General features: G+C 46.2%; 1 protein-coding gene across 1 annotated transcript; it reads right to left on the reverse strand.

Annotated features, from left to right (window-relative positions):
* Window positions 1-1,263: 1,263 nt before the first annotated feature.
* On the reverse strand, window positions 1,264-25,559 carry ILDR1 (immunoglobulin-like domain containing receptor 1). The gene is made up of 8 exons (XM_014957060.1): window positions 25,439-25,559; window positions 22,097-22,267; window positions 14,258-14,407; window positions 12,215-12,334; window positions 11,933-12,079; window positions 7,472-7,603; window positions 4,978-5,786; window positions 1,264-3,919 (listed from the first exon to the last, which is right to left on the reverse strand). Exons 1-8 carry the CDS (start codon window positions 25,491-25,493, stop codon window positions 3,878-3,880), a joined length of 1,626 nt encoding a protein of 541 aa, XP_014812546.1. The 5' UTR covers window positions 25,494-25,559; the 3' UTR covers window positions 1,264-3,877.
* Between the last annotated feature and the right edge of the window lie 1,589 nt (window positions 25,560-27,148).

Genomic DNA, 27,148 nt, shown 5'->3' on the forward strand with positions numbered 1-27,148 from the left:
CTGGGCATTTCAGCACTTTCTACTGCCAAACAGGCACTTGCCAAGACCAGATCAATGATTGCACAAGAATCAGCCCTTGCCCTCCATTCCTGGAAGGCCATTCCAGAATGGCAGGGCGCTCTACAAGTAAGCAAGAAAGTCAGATATTACAAGTCCTGTCTTAATCAAAGAAAAATTACATGGTTTTTTTTATCTCTCCTATGAATCTCTGGTCTGAGGTGGAAAGCAGCTGGCAGGAGCAGCACGGGCATCCTTATCTGCCCCATGTGGCATGGTTACTTACTCATGACATTATTATTTTAAATTAGGGTAACTCTGGTGGCTATCAAGGCACTTTATGTGAGACAGAAAATTCATTCTTGGGGGTAAGGGATCTTCCCTCAGCTGCATAGCAGGAAGAACAAAAGTCTAGAATAGGAGCAACTCTCAAATGTAAAACATATGCAACTTTTTTTCGTCATAAATGAGCTGATGTACGAACATTAGCTCTTTGGAATGGCTGAAAAATTAAGCATGAATACATTACAACCTAGAAAGAACAAGGCTAGGCTACTTCCTACTGTTATTTCTTTCAGCGTGCAGTGTTTGAGCTGCTCAATTGTCTCTCCCTTTTGAAATGTCAAAGACCCTGTAATCTTATTGGAAAAAAAGAGTCCACATAGTATTGTGCAGTGCTGTCACAACGGCTTTCATTTATGGCCAATTAAAAAGAGAAATAAGCATTCAAAGCAGAGCCTATTTCCTTCCCACTTTTCTGTCTGCTTGCAGTTGTAAAGCATGCGGATATAGATTTCCTTTGTCATTATTTCACAGCCCACCAACTGGTGTTTTATGAACCACAGTGGTCTGTGGACCAGTAAACCTGGTACCATTTCTGCCTCCCTGCTGGATAACCTAATCTACTTCTGTCACAATTTAAGAAGCTACAGAATTAAGACTGAGATACAATCTATTTTCCCTGAAGAATTTTGTTTAATGTTTCTATAAATATGAACAAAGTGACTGAATAGGAGCTCAAGTATGATAACGATAAAACTCTTCAGACTTCACACAGCACAAATTGTGCAAATTCACACAATCTACAATTAGTCACCCTAGCTCAATCATGGGGACTAGAGGAACAAATAAAAATGAAGGGCTCCTTTACAGGATTTAGATAAAATAACCACAACCTTTGCAGTTAGTATGCTCATACTACAGCTTCAACAGCTGCTACTGTTAAACAAAGCCATCTAGGTTTTCTTGTGCTCATACTACAGCAGCAAGCTTCAACAGCTGCTACTGTTAAACAAAGCCATCTAGGTTTTCTTGTGTGAATTGTGCGAAGGGGTTCTTGCTCATGGGCAAACTTGCTGGACATGTGTTGGCTTATAGACACTTGAATGTGAAGGTAAGTGAACTCTTTCCCATGCTACTTTTTTGGGATCTCAAGTGATGTCTCACTTGTTTTAGGATCTCAAGTGATGTCTCAATAGCTTCTGGTCTTGATGGAGAAAGGGGTAGCCTTTCCCTGAAACCTGAACATTTGGGCTGGGTTGAGATGACAGGAAGACGAAGTTGTCCTGCATGATTTATGGACCTACTGGAAGCATAAGGAGAGAGTCAAATTCCAAGCCACTAATTCAGCTTCCACGGGGAGAATCTGCAGAGCCCTGGGTATGTTGCCAGGGTACAATGCTAAAGTCAAACCAGGGTGCTAGTTTTGGAAGAAGGAGCCCCCTATTATTTTTCATCAGTGCAGTCACTATAAATTCCTCTTAACTAAAAACATACTAGCCTATCCTAGATAAGAGGGGGTGCATAAAACCCTCAGCATGTCATTAAATAAGAATAAAAATTATTCACAGCCAGTGACTGAGAACCAGATTCAAGAGTGATGCTGGCTATGCAAATTCTGCGAACATACTTAATTCCCTATATTTCAGATGTAATCCCCAGATATTTCAGATGGGTCAGTTCACATATTCATAGTCTGGGTCTAATGCAGACAAGGATTATGCTTAATACAGCCTTCCTTTCTTGAATTAAAATTTTGAAGTTGGTTCTTTAGCTCTTCTAGCTTCGTTTTGTGCTAGCCACCAACTGGTGGTGAACAGCCCCTCTGTCTTCAAAAAGTAGGCCTCTAGTTCTGAAACAAAGCCAACCAGAGAAGCTAGTGGGTCCTCCTGCTTCATCTCCATACACAGGAATTAAAAGTAAGCACTGTCAGCCAAGAAACTGTGGGAAAATGAGCACTCTGTTGTAGTAGTCTTTGGTTGACCAGCAACTGCATTGGATATCCAGCTAGGAGTATTTGCTCCAAGTGTGATGCTTCCCATCATTGTCCAAAGGAAAGAAAAAAAGGAAGTGGGCAAAGTGAAAGTCTCTTCAAGTCAGTCTTCAAAGGGAAAGCATAAGTACATCAGTAATTGGGACATTAAAAAACAAACAGTAGCAAGTGTCCCATGCGGCACTGGTTGGGAAATAAGCTAGGCAGCACAGTCATTGATACTGGCCAATCTCTAGTGCCTCTGGGTTACAAAATACTTCACATGGTCCTCCAAAAGCTCCTTTGAGTTTCTTGAATCCAAGAAGTGCCTTTGGCAAGCCAGTTTTCCGTGGAAGAAGCCAGCACCCAGTGAACCTCTTGTTTTCCACCACATGTTAAATGAAAACAGTGGATGAGTCACATCAAGGAGAAATGGCAAGTTGTTCTCCTTTACAAGTGGTCTCAGTGCACACAGAAATTCTGTGTTCTAATTGGAAGGTAAAAGATGAGAAAACCCTGCAATCTAGCTACAGATCAGATGCACCACGTATGCAGGAGTGGTATAAATGTCAGGGTAAAGATCAAGGACAAAAGTAAAAACGGTGACTGTGTGACTTCTTCACAACCCTTTATCCCACCCCATGTATGTGATACATGGCACAGAGAGAAAAGGCAGAAATTAAATCTACGGAAAAGAGTACCTGGCTTAAGAAAGATATATCCACAAAAGTCACGCTTCCTAGAGTTCAAAGAAATTCTGGTCCATGGTGTAAGGGAGAGTAGTGATGCCTTGTACAGTCTCTGTAAGGATGGCCAAACCTTGGTAAATTTAGCCCTTTAAGTTTACAACTAAATTCAAGTCTGGGTTAAAGGCTAGAACAAGTATCTTTTAAGGCACTAAGGTCTAAGCTTAAAGTAGGGCAGTTTGTTTCAGTCAGTATATAAGCTGGTACATAAGCTGGCAATTTGCAGATGTGCCAGTGAGCTCTTATTAAGGCAGTCAAATATCCTTCCAACATTGTGATCCCTCTCTTTGGGAGAGAGGCTTACTGGGAACAAAAGGAAGCAACTGCCCAACTATGCTGAGCAGCCAAGAAGAAGCAGCAAACATTACACATTGTGAAGCACAACAGAAGGCCTAAGAAAGGAGATGCTGTGCCTCCCTATGCCAAGCTCCCAGGGGACCGGAATAGGTGACCTACAGAGGCCTCCTCCAACCCAGATTATTCTACTGTTCTGTGACTTTACAACTCTGTGATCATCGGAGCCATTCTTCAGTAACTGGTGTGCAAAGGACCAGCATTCTATGGACTGGGCTCCTTGCAGTGCCAGGGCAACTAACAAAGACAACTGGTATCTCTCTTTAAAGACTAGGAATACATCATTTACTAAAAAAAAAAATCTGCTGTTTCTGTTGAATGTCTTCAACAGACCACAAGAATAAAAAGGAGTTATGTATTGCTTTCATGGCCACTAGACATAGATTCTTCAGAGTTACAAGTCTAAAGGGAAGCAGCTTCATCTGTTTTTTTGCTGGTTGTCGGTTCAATCAAAAGCAGCCATCCCAACATACATAGTAGAAAAGCTAATAGGAGTCCGGTGGGAATCTTAGTTCTTTCAGTAGTGGCATTAAATGACTATGCTTCTTCCACTGTGGGAACTTCCTCTGTCCTGCAAGAGAAAATAAAAGATTCAGGAACAAGAAAGGATGAATGGAAATCCTATGTCTTTCTACCTGCTCTGAGCACCATAACAAAACCATTCATACATACACACATCCCAGCTGAGACTAGAACTGCACTTCATTCCAAAACTCATAAGGGAAAATGGTAATGTGCAAAATACAGCCCTTTGAGAAGACTCCCACCTGGTAAAATACCGCATATATGTAATAAGGGACACTTAACTTCTTTGTCATTCTAAAAAAACCTTCATTCTTTAAGGGGAAATACACTGTCTAACCTGGAGACTAGCAATTGAATTTAACGGTTAGGTCATACTTAGGTTGCTACCTGAAATCTAGTCCCAGTGTAAACCAATAAGATGAGCTGTGAACAATAGCTGTTCACTGCCCTTATAATGCATGTTCAGTTCTCAGGAGTCCTAAAAAGCAAGTCATCCTCTTTCACCTGGAGGATCACACATTTCTCACTACTGTAGCCACCCATGATCTTAAAGCTTATTTCACATAGCTTTAGGCATCTGGATTACCTGGATGCTTTCCCATATGAAACATCTTAAAAATATCACCAAGACACTATAAAATTAAATGTTGGAGATCAAGAATAGGAGAACCATGCACATGTTAAAAGAAATCAGAAGTAAATCAACACCAGAGAGGGTTGCAGGGGGATGCTCAGTACCACTACCTACTCTGGAAGTGGTTTCTCCCCAGGCAGTGCCAGAACAGCTATTCTAACACCAACACATACATAAGAGCCCCAGATACCTCTAGGTGGGGACAGGAGTGAGAGGGTATAACATGTCACCTGGTGGGGGATGTGATGGGGACCTACTTTATTTGATTGCTTACTTTACCCCTGAACACACTATAGCCATGCAACGCCTGTCTGAAGGCAGGGAACTCAGCAGCCTCTTAATGACAAAGATGCACAGGGCACCCCATCGTTTGAAAGACAACAGGCTGCAGAAAGTAACAAACATTCACTCTTGCTCCACAAAACCCACCTCTTCCCTTAGTTGGGAAAACAAAAAGGCAGCTGACTCACCGAGCGTGGCCCTGCGTGGTTTTTGTGCTTCTTCTCCTGACCTGGGATGACTTCTAATGAGCGATAACTGGGGGGTTTATCTTCTGGCCACTCCCGAGACCGGTGTCGCCGCCTGCGGTTTGTTGCTGGGAGACGGACTTGCTCTTCTGAGGAACTCCATGACCCCCGACGAGAAGGGGGAGAGTAGCTGTGGCGCCGCTGACCGGAGTTATTGCTCCTCCTGGTGTAGTGCTGGTACTCTGGCCTCCCTGTGGGCTCCGGTCTCCAGCCACGATGGTGGCTGGAACGCTCCTTGGCCTCCTCTGGATAGAAACTGCTGCTGCTGCTGCTGCTCTTGCCCCTCTCAGCCTGACGTGGGGGTGACACATCTCGCCTGTAGTGCTGCGGCCTGCCATTGTAGCCACCTGTCCTCTGCCTCTGAGGATGGTCCTCTCGCCGCCTGTCCCAGGGCTCCCGACTGTAGCTGGAATGAGAATCCTCATTGGAAGGCAAGGGCAACCTCCGGTTTTCCCTCCTGTCCTCTGCTGCAGAGTCCCAGGGTCTGGGGGTGTGGGCAGCTCTCTGTGGCCGTGAGGAGTTGCTGCTCCCATGGATGGAGGAGACGTGATCAGTGAGAGGAGGTGGCATGATCTCAGAGCCCAGGGAGGACAGCAAGCTGGGCTGCACTGCCTGCCGCTGGTGGGAGGGTGGCCGGAGCTGTGACATGTTCAGGTTTTGGATTTCGGACTCCAGATAGTCCAAAACACCCTTGTTAGGGAAAAGCTGAGCTTGTGGCTGCACCAGTGGAAGACTGTTCTGCAGAGACACATCTAAGGATAAAAGCACAGGAGAATGAAGGAAGTCATGGAGAAACAATAGAGGGCCCTTCTGCATAATGATCCTGGCTGAGTCACTTTTGAGCCTCTCTTCTCCTGCAGAGTCTCAAGCACTACAGCCAGCACATCCAGACCACACAAGGTAAGGTGGAAAGAGTAGTAACTAGTAAGTTGCAGCATGACCTGTGCTGTTCTGGGCAGCACAGAGGTAAGAAACCAAAGTCATCCAGCACACCTGGAAATATGTGTTTAGAGAGAGGAGCATTTTTTTTCCTACAGCACTGATACCAAATTGTATTAAAAAAAAATAAAAATCAGAGAAAGTTCATAGTCCTTCCTCTGATACCTCACTGAAGTGGAAGAAATATGGACCAATACTGCAAAAGAAAAAAGAAAATTTTATATACACATACACATACGCACACATATGTATGTATACGTGTAAGTAGCAAATGGTGGTTACTTCACTAGAAGACTGGTCCAGCTCTGGAACAGTTACGCAAAGAAGTCATGGAATCTTTCCATCCTTGCAGGTTTCCAAGACTCAGCTGGACAAAGCCACAGCTAGTGTGACTGAGGTTGGTGACAGACCTGCTTTGAGCAAGAGGTAGGACTAGATAACCTTAGAGGTGCCTTCTACCCAAGCACAGGAGATCTAAGGACTGTGAAAACACAGGCTAAGAAACTGCCTGAGAAACTTACTTGCCCACTTTCTGCCAACATGCACATGGATTTTCTTGAGAAGACTCAGTGTATTCTGTCTTAAATCATGGTGGCTGTCACCAGACCTTCCTAAGGAAAACTGGTGCCCTGGCTAGGAAAAATGGTAACTGTAGAATTAACTAGTGAACTAAAAAGGTATATACTCAAACATCTCAAATCTAGCATTTAAGATGTTTGCAAACTATTTCTTCAAGTAACAGTTAAGACTCATCAGACATAGAGTAAATCCGTGACTTCCGTATAGTGCTGGAAGGTTAATTTCAGATGACAAGTATCTTATATTTATTTGAGAAGTCATTATTCTGAATGCTCCTATTTTCCTTGGGAAATTAAATAATATTATTAGTCATAAGTTATTTAATTAATTATTTCTCAAGGCCTTCAGAGACTCTATTTTCCCTCCTCCATTAAAGTTACAAAAAATACCACTAATACAAGCAATTTGGGGGCAGAAAAACTGGAAAATTCTTCCTGGTTCACTAAAGCGTCCTTCATTTTTTGCTGCATGCAGGGTAGATCTATTGCACAGAAGGCAGTTTGCCCTTAATCATTTGAAGACTAGGCATTTGATAAGAACTCAAACAAATTGCACCTCACTTGTCATGTCAGTTTTGGCTATAAGGAGTTGACCGTGACCAGCACAGCAGAACAAAGAGACAGCACCCTCCTCTACCACATGAAGTGAGATAAGCTGGTTATATTTACCCTGCAGTCACTGGGGTGTAGCACAGATATACCTTAGTTAGTATTAAACTACTTCACCCAGCACTGAGCCTGGCAAGACACTTAAGAGGAGTAGGCTGTATTTATCCACCCAGGCAGGTCTGTAGTACACTGCAGGTGTAACATTTCTCTCTTTGGTAGTAGAGAGGCTAAAGCCTCACCTGCGGAACCGCTCTAAGAAGTTACCCGTTTCTCATCCTGATTTCCCTCTGAAATGATGCCCATGGTCTCACCTTGTTGCAGTAGGGGGTTCAGCTGGTAAGAGGAAAGTTGCGAGTTCCTGTCGGCACCTCCGTAGAACATGTTGGGTGACATCCAAGGTGCAAGTGCCTGAGCCTGCTTCATGAACTGATGCCGTTTCAGTACTGTAAAAGAAGAAGGAAGCTTACAGCAGCTAATCCAGAAAGAGCACAGCTTGCAGACCGTGTACCATTTTGCTTGATGGACTGTAGCCTTTGGATGTGGTCAGATACAGGAAATTCACAGAATGAAAAGCTCTCTCCACCCTATGACAAAGGTAAAATACAGCACAGGAAATTCCAATACAAAGTTGTACAGCTTCAAAAAGATATCAAAAAGAGAAGAAAAGGGTTACTGCTTGATATTCGGGGTACGGTTCCAGCAACTGTGAGCAAATGGCACTATGACTAAGTACACAGCACGTAACCATATGCAAGTGCTCTACCTGCCCTGTCATTACGAGTACACTTGCAGAAAGGTAAGAAATAATGCTTCAGACAGCCACACTGTTTTCTCTCTTAAAACTCTTTCAGTTCATCATTGGTCCTTTCCCCCTTTAGCTTTAATTTACAGCTAAATGAGACCTTTTTTGCTACCTTTTTGTAGGCTCTGTCCAGATCATATTTTCCACACCATACTCCATCATTTCCTCTCTGTTCCACAAATAGGGCACTCAGAGGTGCACCGTCCAGCTTCTCCCATTCTAGTCTTTCAACCACTTTTGTTGTCTCTCTGTAATTTACCACAGCATGACTACTACACTTAAATCCCTTAGGACAGTGTGGTCAAAATGATGAACAAACTAAGTTTCCTATTCTCAACAATGTCCAGTGTGCCAAAAGAGCAAACTCAGTGGAAATTTTGCTCCCTCGCTGTTTTCCCACAACTGCTCACTGCAGACCCCTACTCACGGGGTCAGGCTCCAACCCTCCTTTATTTTTTTCAGCACTTCCATCTCATTTCCTCTACTCAGACAAACTCACCATCCCTGTCTTCAAAACCATTGCTTATTGCTGCTTCATTCTGAAGAATAGCTAAAAACATCTTACAGAAACTTACTCCTTCTCCCGCAGACAATCAGAACTTAAGTTTACAAGCAAGTAAATTCTGGAAGCCAGAGTTTACAGAGCCTGACTCTGCATGGTTTGTCTGTCACTACGGCGTGAAGATTTTCTGCAACAGGGCCTTTGCAAAATTTATCTTACGTGGCTTCTCTGGAGTTTCAGAAGTGGCAGGCTTTTACTGCAGCCTCTTCTCTGGTCAGGTATGAACAGAACATTCCTGGCTATACAGTTCAGAAGACAGATAGGAATGTAATTGCCTTTGAGACTTTTACTCAAATAAATCTGGCTGAAGTTGACTGATGAAATTAAAAGCTATTGGAGGGAAGGAGACAGGGGATAGACAGACAGGTTGACTGCATAAGCTTCACTTCTTTAAGAAACCAGGCTACAGCTAAGCTCCAATTAATTCTGTCCCCTGGGTTCATCTGCAGCAGGCAGCATTTAGACTGAAAGCTCTTTGGGACTAAGCTCTCCATTTCAGGTAGCACTCTAGTTATTAAACATGTTCTCCTTTAGTGGTTTCACTGCATTTATAGAGTACTACTTGCAGCAAAACAGGGACTGACCATGCCTCTCAACACATCCTTCACTTTCCCCACAGTTCATAAAGCTCCACTTCGTTCTCCAGTCCAAACTCCCTCTCTCTCCCCAGCCTGGCTCCAACCAGAGTGAACTACAAAGCTAGAAACTTCAGGGGTTTTAATCCTAATACTCTGATTTTTCTTCAAAACTGTGTGGCCTGAGGTAGAAGCTTTCAAGCATTTTATGCCAAACTTGCTTTGTTATTTTCTTTTTCCCCAAAGGATTTTCCTCCAGTTTACATTTCTAACTTCCTCAATCAAGGAAGAGAGAAAAAGGAAAATGAAAAAGGATAAAAAAAGGGAAAGGCCTTATATCTTCCTCTTCCATTCCTCCAGTTATCACCTTGAGAATGTCCTAGAACCTGCTGAGTGCATGTCCTAGGGTTTTGCCCAAGGAGTGAAAGGCCCAGTAGCTGTGGGTGTACCTACTTAGGGTTCTCCTCCATAGGGTATGAAGGCAGTCACTAGGACCAAAGTCATCCTGTCCCTGTAATTCTCTGATCTCTCCCTACAGCTGAACAAATGCAGAATTACCCGTGGACTTCCTTCACTACCTTCATCTTCTCTTCCTTCCCCAGATACTTGAAACTGATATATAGTCTGGTTCCCCCACCTGCAAAATGGAAGTAAAATTATTTCTGTTTTTAAAGTGAACATATTTATCTGAGGAAGGTCAGATTTACCCTAATTCCATAACTCATACCTGCTATAAAACATTGGCAGAATGTCATGTTGTTCCCTCCACTTACTGAAAAAGGTTGTTCTTCACCTTTGACAGACCTTACAGATGCTGGGCCAATTATCCAATTATAAAAAAAAGTAAAATATTTTCCAACCTAGTCAGACCCAGGTGCAAGTATATCCTATTTTGTACCAATTCATTACTGGAAGAAGTCCACAGTAGAAAAGGAACGAATAAGAACAGAAGGAGGTCATACGTCTATTTACCCTGGTGGGCTTTTCTCAGAGGTTTCCATGGGGAATGTAATTGGCTTGCTCCTGGGGCACGTTTAATATTTCTGTACACCAATTCTGAATAACTCAAACAATGCACTTCTTTTATTACTAGGTTCAAAATCATGTTAGTCAATGACGTGACTTAAAACACCCAGAATTACCTTGCCTCAGTGGCATCTGTAACTGTTCAGCAGATCTAGGCTACCCTCTAGTGGCCAATAATTGGGAGGAAATCACCCAAACTCAGCTTGCACTGTAATTCATAAAGACTTAGTTAAGGATTTCTGCCTTCTCTCCAGCTGTGTAGAAGTGTTATTCCTCGGGATTGTTTTTTAAGATACCCCCTGTGTCTATCTTCTTGGGGGTTTTAAGGCCTCCAGTTCATTTCTTGGAGTGCAAGAAAGCAAGTCAGAGGCAGGATGAAGTGAAGAGAAAGGTGTGCTAGAGGAGGGGTGGCAAGGGTCCTTTGCCAAGGGGATAAAGAGGGCAGGCAGCTGGGATGGAAATTACAGCCACAGAGTCCAGCAGGCAGTCAAGGAGGCTGGACTTGTCTGTATCTTCTGTTATGAGCCGGGAGAGGTTTTGGGAACCCTGCAAGTATCTCTCCTACCCATCCTCAACAGGAGGCACAGAAGACTAAAGCAGCAGTCTAGAGTGTGTATCATCTCTACAGCACAGAAAAACAAGAAAGAACTCACACATATCCTGAATCCCCTTTTTGACAAGAACTAGGAAGCCTGGAGGTGTGAGTCTTTCATCTCCATCACCTCTCTCTCCCTTCATGGAAACTGATTTTTCTGCCAAGTTTCTATAGCTTCCTCAATACCATGCATTTTACTCAACAGCTTGTAAAGATCCCAGAAAGTGTTTTGGTCTGTTTTGCTTTTAGCAAATGAGAAGGATGCTGTGTTTGCTCTTTGCAAGGGCTAAGCAAATTAAGCTTAAATCTAAAAATCTCACAGCTTACTAACACCCAAGGTATACCAAAAAGCTCTTTTTCAGGTAAAAGGAAACCAGAAACACATCTCTTTGTTCATAAATCCTCTCCATGTAGCATCTGAGTAAGAATCTTGTGATTTCAGTGTTTTATATATAAATGTATTTGTTGCTTTTTGTTCCTCTCAGATTGTGTAAACTGCAAGAGACCTATTTCACCTTGTGTCGCTACTAAGTTTCAGTCACAGGAATACAGAGGTCATATGACTTTAGTAGCCAAAAATCAAAAGCTGGCCTTATTAGGAGAACAGAGTCTGGCTGCAGAATCTTTATTACTGCTAAAAACTATGCACAACAAAGTTCCTCTTGACCCTCAAAACCTCAGAATGCATTTGCAGGGTTGACAGACCATCTTTCTCCTTTCTTTCTCCTCCCTTCCTTCCCCAAAATAAAACAAACAAACTTTTTCTTGTAGAAGGAGCAGCCCTGAAAATAACATGAATATAGAAAATTCCAATTTTTACATAATTACTTCTCAGAGTACCTCAGTAGCACCAAGGCATTCACTTGCCTTCCTCACATGCACAGGCATACGAACCACAAAACAGGAAAGAAAAGTCCCGAGCTACTCATACAAAGGAAGCGATCTTGCCCTGGATGAGAGACATTGGTAGCAAGGTGTGAGTGGGGAAGAACTTCTGAAAGTAGGACACAGAGGAGCAAGATGGGCTACACTTATCCTAGCTCCTCCCCTCTAAACTCAAATAAACCAGTCATGGAAGTTGCATTGGCCAAAAAAATGTCACAGTCTATACGGATGCTGAACTGGAGGGAGAAAGTGGAGTTCATCAAGCTCCGAGTTAAGCTTCTGTCTTGACAGAAGCCATGAATGGATGCACATTTATTTGAACCTCACCTTCCTCGTTACAGCAGCACCGGGTTGGGCAGCAGACACATGGGATGTGGCAGCAGCAATACTGGGGGCAGCACTGGCACCAGCATATTCCAATCAGCAGAAGGAGAAGGAGGCCACCGAGAACGATGAGGAGTACTGTGAGCCAGTCTACAGGAAACATGGAGAAAGAGAATCCTGATGTATCTGGGCATAGTAAGTTACTGAGCACCTCTCCACTGCTGGAGACATTTGGGGTGGGGAGAAATAGAACAGGAGGAGATATCTGCCACCCAGGCAACTTACGGAGCACAATCAGCTTAACTTCTTTGTCAGCATCACCTGAGGTATCTCCTGGTGCTTCCACAGTGCAGTAGTACACACCATGGTCCCACCACATGACCTCACTGATGACAAGGTCTGCCCCTGAGGGAAAGAGTCAGCAGGTTATTTGGGACTGACAGACACTACTTTCAGGCCCCACTCTAAGAGGGCCCTTTGCCTGCAGGTGACATATGCTACTGCATCTGCTCTCTTCCCAAGCATAGCAATCATCTTCAAACAATCCCACTTGAGTCCATTGAGAACTCCTGTAAAACAGCATCAACTGCCAGTTCCTTTTTAGTTTGTGTTGCTGGAAGGCAACACTTCTTAGAAGCGGGACTAGTTCTGTGTGGAGAGAAATAACCAGCATGCTGCTGGGTGATGGGTGTTAACAGATACCCACGGCTGCCAGCCCTACTAGTTTTGGAACACAGATCACTGTCCCTGGTTAGACAGCCATCCCAATAACTCTTCTGGCAGTAACAACAGCTATTGCTTCAGAGCCATCAGGGAGCATATAAGGGACATGGACAACTTGCAGTACTTCTTCAAAGAAAGAACTGTTTCCTAGTCTCTGGAGTCCTCAGCTTACTTTTGCATTCTTCAGGAAAATGCTCAGGCATCCTCAGCTCATCCTTAGCTTGTAGTGCCTCCAACACCCTCAGGCCAGATGGAGACAGGGCCATTCACAACTCATATTTCATTGCTATCTCACAGAATATGCTACAGATGACATTAGCTGTGTTTATGCTTCTCTTCACTTGGCAGGCCCAGATTTCAGACAGTTACCAAGTTCACTCCCTGCCTGGGAGGTCAAGTCACTTACGGTTCTGAATGGTGATCTTTCGTTGCTGGTAGTCGATCCCCAGGACAGGCTCCTTCTGCCCATACTTCTGGATGACAATGCGTACCTTTCGCTGGCTGTCATTGCAGTCGTCAGATGGGTCCTGGCCAAGAGCTAGAGCAGCCTGGTATGCTACAAACACACATCATCAAATAAGATGCCAAAAGTTATTTCAAAGGACCAATTTCTATCCCCTTCTGAACAGCAGAGAAACTCTTGAATGCATGTGTGCATTTGCTTTGGCTTAGTAATACAAAGCATGGCTTCAACCCAGCAAGAACAAGTTGCTTTGGAGTACTCAAACAGAGGTAGAGCCACAGGAATGGCAGAGATTTTGAGAGGGCTGCAGAGGAGATGCCTCCTGCACTGACAACTAAGAAGCTAATGGTTGTAGGCTGGAGGGCAGCTTGCAGTAAGAAGATAAACTGGAAAGAAAAGAAGTCCCAAAACTCCCAGGAGTACTGTAAGAGTCAGCAGGTTATTTGGGACTGACAGACACTACTTTCAGGCCCCACTCTAAGAGGGCCCTTTGCCTGCAGGTGACATATGCTACTGCATCTGCTCTCTTCCCAAGCATAGCAATCATCTTCAAACAATCCCACTTGAGTCCATTGAGAACTCCTGTAAAACAGCATCAACTGCCAGTTCCTTTTTAGTTTGTGTTGCTGGAAGGCAACACTTCTTAGAAGCGGGACTAGTTCTGTGTGGAGAGAAATAACCAGCATGCTGCTGGGTGATGGGTGTTAACAGATACCCACGGCTGCCAGCCCTACTAGTTTTGGAACACAGATCACTGTCCCTGGTTAGACAGCCATCCCAATAACTCTTCTGGCAGTAACAACAGCTATTGCTTCAGAGCCATCAGGGAGCATATAAGGGACATGGACAACTTGCAGTACTTCTTCAAAGAAAGAACTGTTTCCTAGTCTCTGGAGTCCTCAGCTTACTTTTGCATTCTTCAGGAAAATGCTCAGGCATCCTCAGCTCATCCTTAGCTTGTAGTGCCTCCAACACCCTCAGGCCAGATGGAGACAGGGCCATTCACAACTCATATTTCATTGCTATCTCACAGAATATGCTACAGATGACATTAGCTGTGTTTATGCTTCTCTTCACTTGGCAGGCCCAGATTTCAGACAGTTACCAAGTTCACTCCCTGCCTGGGAGGTCAAGTCACTTACGGTTCTGAATGGTGATCTTTCGTTGCTGGTAGTCGATCCCCAGGACAGGCTCCTTCTGCCCATACTTCTGGATGACAATGCGTACCTTTCGCTGGCTGTCATTGCAGTCGTCAGATGGGTCCTGGCCAAGAGCTAGAGCAGCCTGGTATGCTACAAACACACATCATCAAATAAGATGCCAAAAGTTATTTCAAAGGACCAATTTCTATCCCCTTCTGAACAGCAGAGAAACTCTTGAATGCATGTGTGCATTTGCTTTGGTTTAGTAATACAAAGCATGGCTTCAACCCAGCAAGAACAAGTTGCTTTGGAGTACTCAAACAGAGGTAGAGCCACAGGAATGGCAGAGATTTTGAGAGGGCTGCAGAGGAGATGCCTCCTGCACTGACAACTAAGAAGCTAATGGTTGTAGGCTGGAGGGCAGCTTGCAGTAAGAAGATAAACTGGAAAGAAAAGAAGTCCCAAAACTCCCAGGAGTACTGGAACTAAAACAAAAGTATGTTAATTTACCAAACAAAATCTCCAGACATACATGAACCACTGTAGGGATTTCCCTCCTGTATCACATTTTATGTTGTGGAGCTCATACAGAAAAGAATCCATCACCTGATTCCAGCTAAGGATTACATGTAGAGAGACCCAGCAGAATTAATGGAGGGCTAGAGGCAATTTCTGTCCAATACTCTTATGACAGACTCACAATAGAAACTATTTTCTACACATTTGGGAGCTGACATTTGGGGAGACAACTGATACAGACAGTCAGCACTGTCTGTAAAGGGCTTGCAATGAAGAGAGCAGAGCACAAAACTTGTCAAAGGTTCCTCCATTGCTGTATCTACAGTGGATCATGAAGAGCAGATCTAACTAAGCTAACACTGTCATCTTCATGCTCTCTGTCCCTGTTGGGGGCTATTAGCCTGAGCCCGGGCTCAAAGCACCCACATTATGCTGGGATCAGCAGAACCAGGGACCCACCTATTGTGGACTAGGCTGTAGAGCACTTGGTAACATGCCTCCCTAACCCATCCAGAGTGCATAAAGGAATTTGGGCACCAAGTCACCAAACAGGTATCCCCATTCTGCCTATCCAGGCTCCCCATTCTGAAATCAATCTTAAGGGTGCAGTTAAGCTCAGGCTGGCCAGCTTAAATATGTTGCAGAGAGAGGAGAAGGAGTTGGAAGGGACCCACAGTGATCATCTAGTCCAACTGCCTGACCACTTCAGGACTGACCAAAAATAAAAGCATGTTATTTAAGGGCATTGTCCAAATACCTCTTAAACACTGACAGGCTTGGGGCATTGACCACCTCTCTAGAAGCCTGTTTCAGTGTTTTACCATCTTCTTAGTAAAGAAATGCTTCCTAATGTCCCATCTAAACCTCCCCTGGCGCAGCCTTAAACCATTCCCATGTGTCCTATCACTGGATACCCATCTTCTTAGTAAAGAAATGCTTCCTAATGTCCCATCTAAACCTCCCCTGGCGCAGCCTTAAACCATTCCCATGTGTCCTATCACTGGATACCAGGGAGATCAGCTTCTCTCTTTCTACTGCTCCTCCTCAGGAAGCTGTAGAGACTAGTAACATCACCCTTCAGCCTGCTTTTCTCCAAAATAGACAAACCCAAAGTCCCCAGCTGCTCCTCACAGGACATTTCTTGCAGCCCTGTCATCAGCTTCTGTATTCATTCAAAGACCTTCACATCCTTCTTAAATCGTGGGGCCCAGGACAGCACACAGTATCGAAGGTGAGGCTGCAACAATGCTAAATACAGTGGGATCTCTTTTGACTGGCTGGTTATATTGTGTTTGATGCAGCCCAGGATGCTGTTTGTATACCATCTTAAGAACTATCTTAAACACTCCTGAATTAAGGCTGCACACACCAAAACGTCTGCATATGAAATGCTGCCACCAGTATTACCTGTTATTAGTTAAAATCCTTGCTGCCCTCCAGAACGGATGTGTTTCACAGAATCACAGAATGATACAGGGTTGGAAGGAACCTCTGGAGATCATCTAGTCCAACCCCCCTGCCAAAGCAGGTCCACCTAGAGCAGGTTACACAGGAACATGTCCAGGCGGGTTCTGAATGTCTCCAGAGATGGAGACTCCACCACCTCTCTGGGCAGCCTGTTCCAGTGTTCTGCCACCCTCACAGTAAAGAAGTTCCTCCTCATGTTTAGATGGAACTTCTTATGTTCAAGTTCATGCCCGTTATCTCTTGTCCTTTCACTGGGCACCACTGAAAAAAGACTATCCTCTAAACATGATTCTGAAATCAGTAACACCTGGTCACAGGTATTTAGCTCCAATCAAAAAAGTCATAAATCATAATCATAAAGTCCACTTGTTGCAGGTCCCTTGCTTTCAAATATGCTGAAGCATAAGGTGGGGCTGCCAAGATAGACAGGTGTCTGACATCACTGAGCCTCTCTGCCTTCTGAGTTGATAACAAGGAGGACCAATGAGCTGCTTTGGCTTGGATAGCTACAACAGCATATTATAAAGCCTTGATTCTGCAAAGAAAATCACAGACATGACTTATCTTTTCTTGGAGTGCAGACAAACACTACTACCTGGCCTGGTGTGTGGGCAGGAAGAGGTCAAAAGCCTGTATTCCCCAGTTAGTCTACCTTCCCCATCCTTTCCATTTGAAGAGAGATTCCTCGGAGGACAAGCCTGACACTTACAGACTGAGTAGTAGTCAAAGATGGGGTCCTTGCAGAAGGATTTGAAGCGCCAGGTCACAACCACGTCTTGCAGCTGTGCTGAGGTGCTGTAGTCACACCTGAGGATGACACTGGCAAATAAGGTGGTATAACGTTCAGGATCCTGCACCGTCACCAGCAGGGAGAGGCAACCTGCAAATGAGATCACAGAAGGCAGTCAGCCAGCAGAAACAGACACTGCATCACAACTTTCACTCAGCACCAGACCAACAACTGAAGTACCTCTTCCTCAGCCTCGTCCAGGACCTGCACCTATGGACCTCACCAGGACCTTCACCCTCTGGTGAAGCCAGCCAGAGTTACAAATCTTGGTTAGAATGCGAGCCTCACCCTTCCCTGACAGAAAGCAGCTTCAGCCAGCTGCACTGGCCTGCCTTATGGAACTAATTTTTTTCTCCAAAGCAAGTATTAGTAGCCATTACATAGCACATCACTTGGTGCTCTCTTTCTGCATGGGGAAACCTGTCCCTCCAAGCTGGGGGAGATAGTTCATTTGGACCAGAAGCACACAGGACGGGACTGCCTTGCCTTGCCATCCTTAGCAGAGAAGTTCTGCAGCACCATTGTATAAGCACCAAATTAATTTTATTGAGGCCTCGTTAAGATAGTCATCAGAATGTTACCTAGTGGTGACCAGGACTAAGACAATACAACTTCTGGGCTGCAGCATCATAGTTAAACTTGATCTGTTTATTGCCGCTTCAGAGCACCACGTATCAATTACTCTTTTTTTTCCTTTTTAATGAAGCTATTGTTATGTATGTTTAGAACTCAACTGTAACAACCTCGACAGCATTTTCTATCCGAGAAGGTGCACCCACTGAGCAAGGTTTTACAAAGTTTCTCATAAGCTATGCTTTATTTTAGCCACACTCCAGAGACTTCTCTATCTTATTTAAACTTCGATAATACAGTAAGTTGTGCTTGTCATTAACAATAGCAAAGTTATCACCAGTCGCCTTTGATAAAGCAATACAAATAATGTGGAGCAATGTGGGATGCCCTGTCTGGAATATACCCCAGAGAACAGGGCAGGAGTTGCAGTGCTATGCTCGTTGCTTCTTAGCAGGGGAGCACAACAGCAGGAAAGGAGGGAAGGAAAGGGAGGAAGCTTGGAAGCTACCAACTGAAAGGGCCACCATGAACCAGCACTTGATTTTTATTGCATATTCAAAGACTTTCCCTCTGCAACATGTTATCATAATGACTGCAAGGGAACAAGGGACTATGTAGTAACATCTGGATCGCAACTGCAAGCATCATTCTTTCAGTGTCCTCTTAGGCTGCACCTCCACAGTATGTTCCAGGCAAATATGAGCTCACCTGTTTCCACCTGGTGGAAAACATGCTGTAGAGGTGCAATGCTGCCTCAACAAGTCATTCTCCAGTAGGGTATTGTCAGTGCCGTACTTGCCCAGTTTCTGGTTTGAAACAGACTCCTGCTCTGCCAACTCAAAGCACAGGCAGCAAACTCACTTGCTTTAAAAATACCACAAAACCACAGAAAGGACCAGGTTAAACTCTGAATCCAAGGCTTTTCTCAAAAGTAAAATATACACACATGCACTTAAAAAACAAAACACCAGCACCTCTAGCAAAACCAAGGACCTCTAGTTTTAACAATGCTGTAGCAAAGCAAGGTTCCAGACTGGTGACAGATAGCAACAGTTGCTCTTATTTAAGAGCATCGTACTTCAACACATCTTGTTTCAGCTTTCATTGTAAAATAGCTGAACTACAAGTTCTTACTGCAGGAAATCACAAGAAAACAGCCCAAAATCCAGTCTCCCAAGATGGGCAAAACCTTGATCTCATTGTCAATCAAATGAATTCTGACCTGTCAAGGCTCATGGAAACAGAACAGATTGTCCATGAGTTTCCTACAGCAGCATCTCTCTGGTAAGAATAAAATACTCAAAATCACTACATGCTTTCAGTTAGAGAAATCAAAGCTCTTTATGAAAGGGATCCTTTTTCATTACCTCTATTCTGCAAAAGAATCAACAGTTGAGAGATAAGTTCCTTATTTTCTAAGGAGGTTAAAAAACTACTGTTCCCACTGGATGACAGTCAAATGTTTCTGCATATCTGATGTTTCATACTAATGTCCTCCAAGAAAACTGAAATTAAGGCTGGTTCCTAAATTTGGACTGCATTACTCCACTGCATGCTGCTATCCTTCTTATCCTGCTTGGAAAGAACAAATCTGGACACAGGCCTATGGCTTTGCATTGAAGACATGAACCTTCAGAGCCAGTGAAGCCAAGTTTTAGCTAGAACATCATGCAGGAACATGGCTGTCAAGCAAGACAATCATAGAATCATTGAGGTTGGAAGAGACCCTTGGGATCATCGAGTCCAACCATCTCCCCTACTCTACAAAGTCCTCCCCTACACCATGTCCCTCAGCACTGCATCTAAACGGCCCTTAAACACAGCCAGGGATGGGGACTCCACCCCCTCCCTGGGCAGCCTGTTCCAATTACCAAGTTCACTCCCTGCCTGGGAGGTCAAGTCACTTACGGTTCTGAATGGTGATCTTTCGTTGCTGGTAGTCGATCCCCAGGACAGGCTCCTTCTGCCCATACTTCTGGATGACAATGCGTACCTTTCGCTGGCTGTCATTGCAGTCGTCAGATGGGTCCTGGCCAAGAGCTAGAGAAGCCTGGTATGCTACAAACACACATCATCAAGTAAGATGCCAAAAGTTATTTCAAAGGACCAATTTCTATCCCCTTCTGAACAGCAGAGAAACTCTTGAATGCATGTGTGCATTTGCTTTGGCTTAGTAATACAAAGCATGGCTTCAACCCAGCAAGAACAAGTTGCTTTGGAGTACTCAAACAGAGGTAGAGCCACAGGAATGGCAGAGATTTTGAGAGGGCTGCAGAGGAGATGCCTCCTGCACTGACAACTAAGAAGCTAATGGTTGTAGGCTGGAGGGCAGCTTGCAGTAAGAAGATAAACTGGAAAGAAAAGAAGTCCCAAAACTCCCAGGAGTACTGTTAATTTACCAAACAAAATCTCCAGACATACATGAACCACTGTAGGGATTTCCCTCCTGTATCACATTTTATGTTGTGGAGCTCATACAGAAAAGAATCCATCACCTGATTCCAGCTAAGGATTACATGTAGAGAGACCCAGCAGAATTAATGGAGGGCTAGAGGCAATTTCTGTCCAATACTCTTATGACAGACTCACAATAGAAACTATTTTCTACACATTTGGGAGCTGACATTTGGGGAGACAACTGATACAGACAGTCAGCACTGTCTGTAAAGGGCTTGCAATGAAGAGAGCAGAGCACAAAACTTGTCAAAGGTTCCTCCATTGCTGTATCTACAGTGGATCATGAAGAGCAGATCTAACTAAGCTAACACTGTCATCTTCATGCTCTCTGTCCCTGTTGGGGGCTATTAGCCTGAGCCCGGGCTCAAAGCACCCACATTATGCTGGGATCAGCAGAACCAGGGACCCACCTATTGTGGACTAGGCTGTAGAGCACTTGGTAACATGCCTCCCTAACCCATCCAGAGTGCATAAAGGAATTTGGGCACCAAGTCACCAAACAGGTATCCCCATTCTGCCTATCCAGGCTCCCCATTCTGAAATCAATCTTAAGGGTGCAGTTAAGCTCAGGCTGGCCAGCTTAAATATGTTGCAGAGAGAGGAGAAGGAGTTGGAAGGGACCCACAGTGATCATCTAGTCCAACTGCCTGACCACTTCAGGACTGACCAAAAATAAAAGCATGTTATTTAAGGGCATTGTCCAAATACCTCTTAAACACTGACAGGCTTGGGGCATTGACCACCTCTCTAGAAGCCTGTTTCAGTGTTTTACCATCTTCTTAGTAAAGAAATGCTTCCTAATGTCCCATCTAAACCTCCCCTGGCGCAGCCTTAAACCATTCCCATGTGTCCTATCACTGGATACCAGGGAGATCAGCTTCTCTCTTTCTACTGCTCCTCCTCAGGAAGCTGTAGAGACTAGTAACATCACCCTTCAGCCTGCTTTTCTCCAAAATAGACAAACCCAAAGTCCCCAGCTGCTCCTCACAGGACATTTCTTGCAGCCCTGTCATCAGCTTCTGTATTCATTCAAAGACCTTCACATCCTTCTTAAATCGTGGGGCCCAGGACAGCACACAGTATCGAAGGTGAGGCTGCAACAATGCTAAATACAGTGGGATCTCTTTTGACTGGCTGGTTATATTGTGTTTGATGCAGCCCAGGATGCTGTTTGTATACCATCTTAAGAACTATCTTAAACACTCCTGAATTAAGGCTGCACACACCAAAACGTCTGCATATGAAATGCTGCCACCAGTATTACCTGTTATTAGTTAAAATCCTTGCTGCCCTCCAGAACGGATGTGTTTCACAGAATCACAGAATGATACAGGGTTGGAAGGAACCTCTGGAGATCATCTAGTCCAACCCCCCTGCCAAAGCAGGTCCACCTAGAGCAGGTTACACAGGAACATGTCCAGGCGGGTTCTGAATGTCTCCAGAGATGGAGACTCCACCACCTCTCTGGGCAGCCTGTTCCAGTGTTCTGCCACCCTCACAGTAAAGAAGTTCCTCCTCATGTTTAGATGGAACTTCTTATGTTCAAGTTCATGCCCGTTATCTCTTGTCCTTTCACTGGGCACCACTGAAAAAAGACTATCCTCTAAACATGATTCTGAAATCAGTAACACCTGGTCACAGGTATTTAGCTCCAATCAAAAAAGTCATAAATCATAATCATAAAGTCCACTTGTTGCAGGTCCCTTGCTTTCAAATATGCTGAAGCATAAGGTGGGGCTGCCAAGATAGACAGGTGTCTGACATCACTGAGCCTCTCTGCCTTCTGAGTTGATAACAAGGAGGACCAATGAGCTGCTTTGGCTTGGATAGCTACAACAGCATATTATAAAGCCTTGATTCTGCAAAGAAAATCACAGACATGACTTATCTTTTCTTGGAGTGCAGACAAACACTACTACCTGGCCTGGTGTGTGGGCAGGAAGAGGTCAAAAGCCTGTATTCCCCAGTTAGTCTACCTTCCCCATCCTTTCCATTTGAAGAGAGATTCCTCGGAGGACAAGCCTGACACTTACAGACTGAGTAGTAGTCAAAGATGGGGTCCTTGCAGAAGGATTTGAAGCGCCAGGTCACAACCACGTCTTGCAGCTGTGCTGAGGTGCTGTAGTCACACCTGAGGATGACACTGGCAAATAAGGTGGTATAACGTTCAGGATCCTGCACCGTCACCAGCAGGGAGAGGCAACCTGCAAATGAGATCACAGAAGGCAGTCAGCCAGCAGAAACAGACACTGCATCACAACTTTCACTCAGCACCAGACCAACAACTGAAGTACCTCTTCCTCAGCCTCGTCCAGGACCTGCACCTATGGACCTCACCAGGACCTTCACCCTCTGGTGAAGCCAGCCAGAGTTACAAATCTTGGTTAGAATGCGAGCCTCACCCTTCCCTGACAGAAAGCAGCTTCAGCCAGCTGCACTGGCCTGCCTTATGGAACTAATTTTTTTCTCCAAAGCAAGTATTAGTAGCCATTACATAGCACATCACTTGGTGCTCTCTTTCTGCATGGGGAAACCTGTCCCTCCAAGCTGGGGGAGATAGTTCATTTGGACCAGAAGCACACAGGACGGGACTGCCTTGCCTTGCCATCCTTAGCAGAGAAGTTCTGCAGCACCATTGTATAAGCACCAAATTAATTTTATTGAGGCCTCGTTAAGATAGTCATCAGAATGTTACCTAGTGGTGACCAGGACTAAGACAATACAACTTCTGGGCTGCAGCATCATAGTTAAACTTGATCTGTTTATTGCCGCTTCAGAGCACCACGTATCAATTACTCTTTTTTTTCCTTTTTAATGAAGCTATTGTTATGTATGTTTAGAACTCAACTGTAACAACCTCGACAGCATTTTCTATCCGAGAAGGTGCACCCACTGAGCAAGGTTTTACAAAGTTTCTCATAAGCTATGCTTTATTTTAGCCACACTCCAGAGACTTCTCTATCTTATTTAAACTTCGATAATACAGTAAGTTGTGCTTGTCATTAACAATAGCAAAGTTATCACCAGTCGCCTTTGATAAAGCAATACAAATAATGTGGAGCAATGTGGGATGCCCTGTCTGGAATATACCCCAGAGAACAGGGCAGGAGTTGCAGTGCTATGCTCGTTGCTTCTTAGCAGGGGAGCACAACAGCAGGAAAGGAGGGAAGGAAAGGGAGGAAGCTTGGAAGCTACCAACTGAAAGGGCCACCATGAACCAGCACTTGATTTTTATTGCATATTCAAAGACTTTCCCTCTGCAACATGTTATCATAATGACTGCAAGGGAACAAGGGACTATGTAGTAACATCTGGATCGCAACTGCAAGCATCATTCTTTCAGTGTCCTCTTAGGCTGCACCTCCACAGTATGTTCCAGGCAAATATGAGCTCACCTGTTTCCACCTGGTGGAAAACATGCTGTAGAGGTGCAATGCTGCCTCAACAAGTCATTCTCCAGTAGGGTATTGTCAGTGCCGTACTTGCCCAGTTTCTGGTTTGAAACAGACTCCTGCTCTGCCAACTCAAAGCACAGGCAGCAAACTCACTTGCTTTAAAAATACCACAAAACCACAGAAAGGACCAGGTTAAACTCTGAATCCAAGGCTTTTCTCAAAAGTAAAATATACACACATGCACTTAAAAAACAAAACACCAGCACCTCTAGCAAAACCAAGGACCTCTAGTTTTAACAATGCTGTAGCAAAGCAAGGTTCCAGACTGGTGACAGATAGCAACAGTTGCTCTTATTTAAGAGCATCGTACTTCAACACATCTTGTTTCAGCTTTCATTGTAAAATAGCTGAACTACAAGTTCTTACTGCAGGAAATCACAAGAAAACAGCCCAAAATCCAGTCTCCCAAGATGGGCAAAACCTTGATCTCATTGTCAATCAAATGAATTCTGACCTGTCAAGGCTCATGGAAACAGAACAGATTGTCCATGAGTTTCCTACAGCAGCATCTCTCTGGTAAGAATAAAATACTCAAAATCACTACATGCTTTCAGTTAGAGAAATCAAAGCTCTTTATGAAAGGGATCCTTTTTCATTACCTCTATTCTGCAAAAGAATCAACAGTTGAGAGATAAGTTCCTTATTTTCTAAGGAGGTTAAAAAACTACTGTTCCCACTGGATGACAGTCAAATGTTTCTGCATATCTGATGTTTCATACTAATGTCCTCCAAGAAAACTGAAATTAAGGCTGGTTCCTAAATTTGGACTGCATTACTCCACTGCATGCTGCTATCCTTCTTATCCTGCTTGGAAAGAACAAATCTGGACACAGGCCTATGGCTTTGCATTGAAGACATGAACCTTCAGAGCCAGTGAAGCCAAGTTTTAGCTAGAACATCATGCAGGAACATGGCTGTCAAGCAAGACAATCATAGAATCATTGAGGTTGGAAGAGACCCTTGGGATCATCGAGTCCAACCATCTCCCCTACTCTACAAAGTCCTCCCCTACACCATGTCCCTCAGCACTGCATCTAAACGGCCCTTAAACACAGCCAGGGATGGGGACTCCACCCCCTCCCTGGGCAGCCTGTTCCAACGAGTCCAACCATCTCCCCTACTCTACAAAGTCCTCCCCTACACCATGTCCCTCAGCACTGCATCTAAACGGCCCTTAAACACAGCCAGGGATGGGGACTCCACCCCCTCCCTGGGCAGCCTCATCAACAAGCATACCTCCTTTTTTTTTTTTTCTTCTTTTACTGGTTCCCTGTGAAAAACTGTACTTTGGTATTTAAAGCTACATCATCAGCAAAGACCCGGGCATCCAAGAAGCAAAATCATAGTCATGGAATGATCACTGCATTTCCTTACAGGAGGCCAGAAGCTGTCACGCAACCTGCAAAGCTTGGCAGAAAGGTGGCCTGTGGACACGGAGGCGAGCTCCCGTTCTCCATGTATCTAGCAGGTACGGGAGGGCTGCAGCTACACCTCATCCCCCAAGTGTCTGGGGCTGCTGAGCTAGCAGGGGTGGGCCCTTGTGAGGGAACCCCTCCGTGGCCATTCCCTGTGCTTAGGTCCAAACCAAGCACGACCGAAACTGGAGCCTGCCAGGAAGCAGGCGGCCACTTCCTCCTAGGAGAGCAGTTAGCCGCACCTTTAGGGTAACGAAACTCCCCTCCGCATGGCTTTCCACCCGAGCTCGGGGAGCGGGGAGGGTCACCACGGGGGGGAACAACCCTCGCCCGGCCCGGGCCTCTCCTTCCCCTCGCCGCGGGGCCGCCGCCGCTCCCCCCCACGCTAACCCAGGGCGAAACCCGACGGCGCCTCCCGGGCCCTCGGCGCCCTGTGCCACTCCGGTGTGGCCCCGGGCAGGGAGGGGAGACCGGGACCCCACCGCCGCCGAGCAGTCCGACTCACCGGCCGGCAGGCAGGCCAGCAACAGCGCCCACCGGCAGCACCCCCGCGGGGCCATGGCGCTGCCTCCTCCTCCTCCTCCGCCCGACCGGGATCGTCCGCGCCGGGCCACCCCGCCGCGCCCACAGGCCCTCCCCTTCCCGTGGCACCTGTCCCGGGGCCGGGCTGCCTGTCCCCTCCCTCCGCGGCCCCTCGCCGCCCGCCCGGCGGCAGGTACGCCCTTCCCTCCTCCTCCCTGCAGCCGAAAGACAAAATGCCGGCCGCCGGCTTCAGAAACTGCTAAAAAAAATAATTAGAAAAAAAAATCACATATAAAATGGGCACACAGGTGTATGGGAGGGTACGGGCAGAGGTTAGGTGGTTTCGCCTGAGCTCTGGCCGTCCGGGGAAGGAAACACGCCGTACCCGGCCGGCGCCCGGGAGTGCTCGCTTCGTCTTGCGGGCAGAAAATTTAAGGAATTAATTTCGTTTTCCCACTGAGTTCTGACGAGAAGGCAACGGTGGCTCAAAGAATCATAGAATCGTCCGGCTCGGAAGGGACCTTAAAGATCATCGAGTCCAACCATCAGCCCAACACTGACACCACCACCGCTAAACCACGTCCCTCAGCACCACCTCTACCCGTCTTTCAGACACCTCCGAGGGATGGCCATTCCGCCACTGCCCTGGGCAGCCCGTTCCAACGCTTCCACCACCGCTAAACCACGTCCCTCAGCACCACCTCTACCCGTCTTTCAGACACCTCCGAGGGATGGCCATTCCGCCACTGCCCTGGGCAGCCCGTTCCAACGCTTGATAACCCTTTTAGTGAAGAATTTTTTCCTGATATCCACCCCAAACCTCCCCGGGCGCAACTTGAGGCCGTTTCCTCATCTCCTATCGCTTGTTACTGGGGAGACCGACCGACCCCTCCTTTTAGGCAGTTGTAGAGAGCGGCAAGGTCTCCCCTCCGCCTCCTTCTTCTCCAGGACAAACAACCCCAGCTCCCTCTGCCGCTTTCACGCCAAAAAAACCCCACCAACCCCTCCGGCTTATGGCGGAGCCGGCGCTGCGGTGTGCCCCCCCCCAAGGCCCCGGCCCTCACAGCGGGTAACGGCCGCCGGCAGGTGCCAGCCCCCGCGCGCCCGCGCACGCGCCGCTCCCGCCCCGCTTCCGCGCCTCGCGCGCCGGTTGCCTGGAAACCGGCAACGCCGCCATGGAGGCGGCCCCAGGTACGGGGGGTGTAGTGGGGATGGTCGGGTCAGGGTCCGCTCCGAGCCCGCACCGCACCGCACCGCATCGCCCCTCCGAGGGGGGGAGGGGGGGCTCGCGGGCCCCCGCCCTGTCCCCGCGTCCCACGGATCTGCCCCCCAGTAGCCGCTCCGCTCCTCGTGCACCCGCCGCTGCCGGGACGTCCCCTCACAGCCCCGCGCCTCGCACCCCCCGCCATGGCACCTCGCAGGCTCCCTTCCCTCCTCTCCCTGAGGTGCTGCGGGTGTCCCCTGCGCGCCTCTTTGCTGTCCCCTGCAAAATAGCCGGTCATGGGACGCTTCTGCTCCGCCATGGCCTGTTCCTGGTGCCCGGGTGGAAGGCGGCCTTGGAAGAGTCAGGCAGAGGCGGCGCTGGGCCTGCACCTCTGTGCAAGGCCGGTGCCATCACCTCTGCGTGCTGAAATCTGTGTGGGACCAGTCACCCTACACAGAGGCTTTTGGAAAACAGAAGCCTCTATTCTCA

The sequence above is a fragment of the Calidris pugnax genome, unplaced genomic scaffold, assembly GCF_001431845.1.
Source record: "Calidris pugnax isolate Ruff unplaced genomic scaffold, ASM143184v1 scaffold225, whole genome shotgun sequence".
Classification (NCBI taxonomy): domain Eukaryota; kingdom Metazoa; phylum Chordata; class Aves; order Charadriiformes; family Scolopacidae; genus Calidris; species Calidris pugnax.

Excerpts from the sequence above, each read along its gene's own strand:
- ILDR1 (XM_014957060.1), bottom strand. The coding sequence starts at position 25,493 with ATGGCCCCGCGGGGGTGCTGCCGGTGGGCGCTGTTGCTGGCCTGCCTG. Across the intron at positions 22,268-25,438 it reads GCTGGCCTGCCTGCCGGCCG|GTTGCCTCTCCCTGCTGGTG; the intron begins GTGAGTCGGACT and ends TCTCATTTGCAG. Across the intron at positions 7,604-11,932 it reads GTGCTGCTGTAACGAGGAAG|TACTGAAACGGCATCAGTTC; the intron begins GTGAGGTTCAAA and ends CTTCTTTTACAG.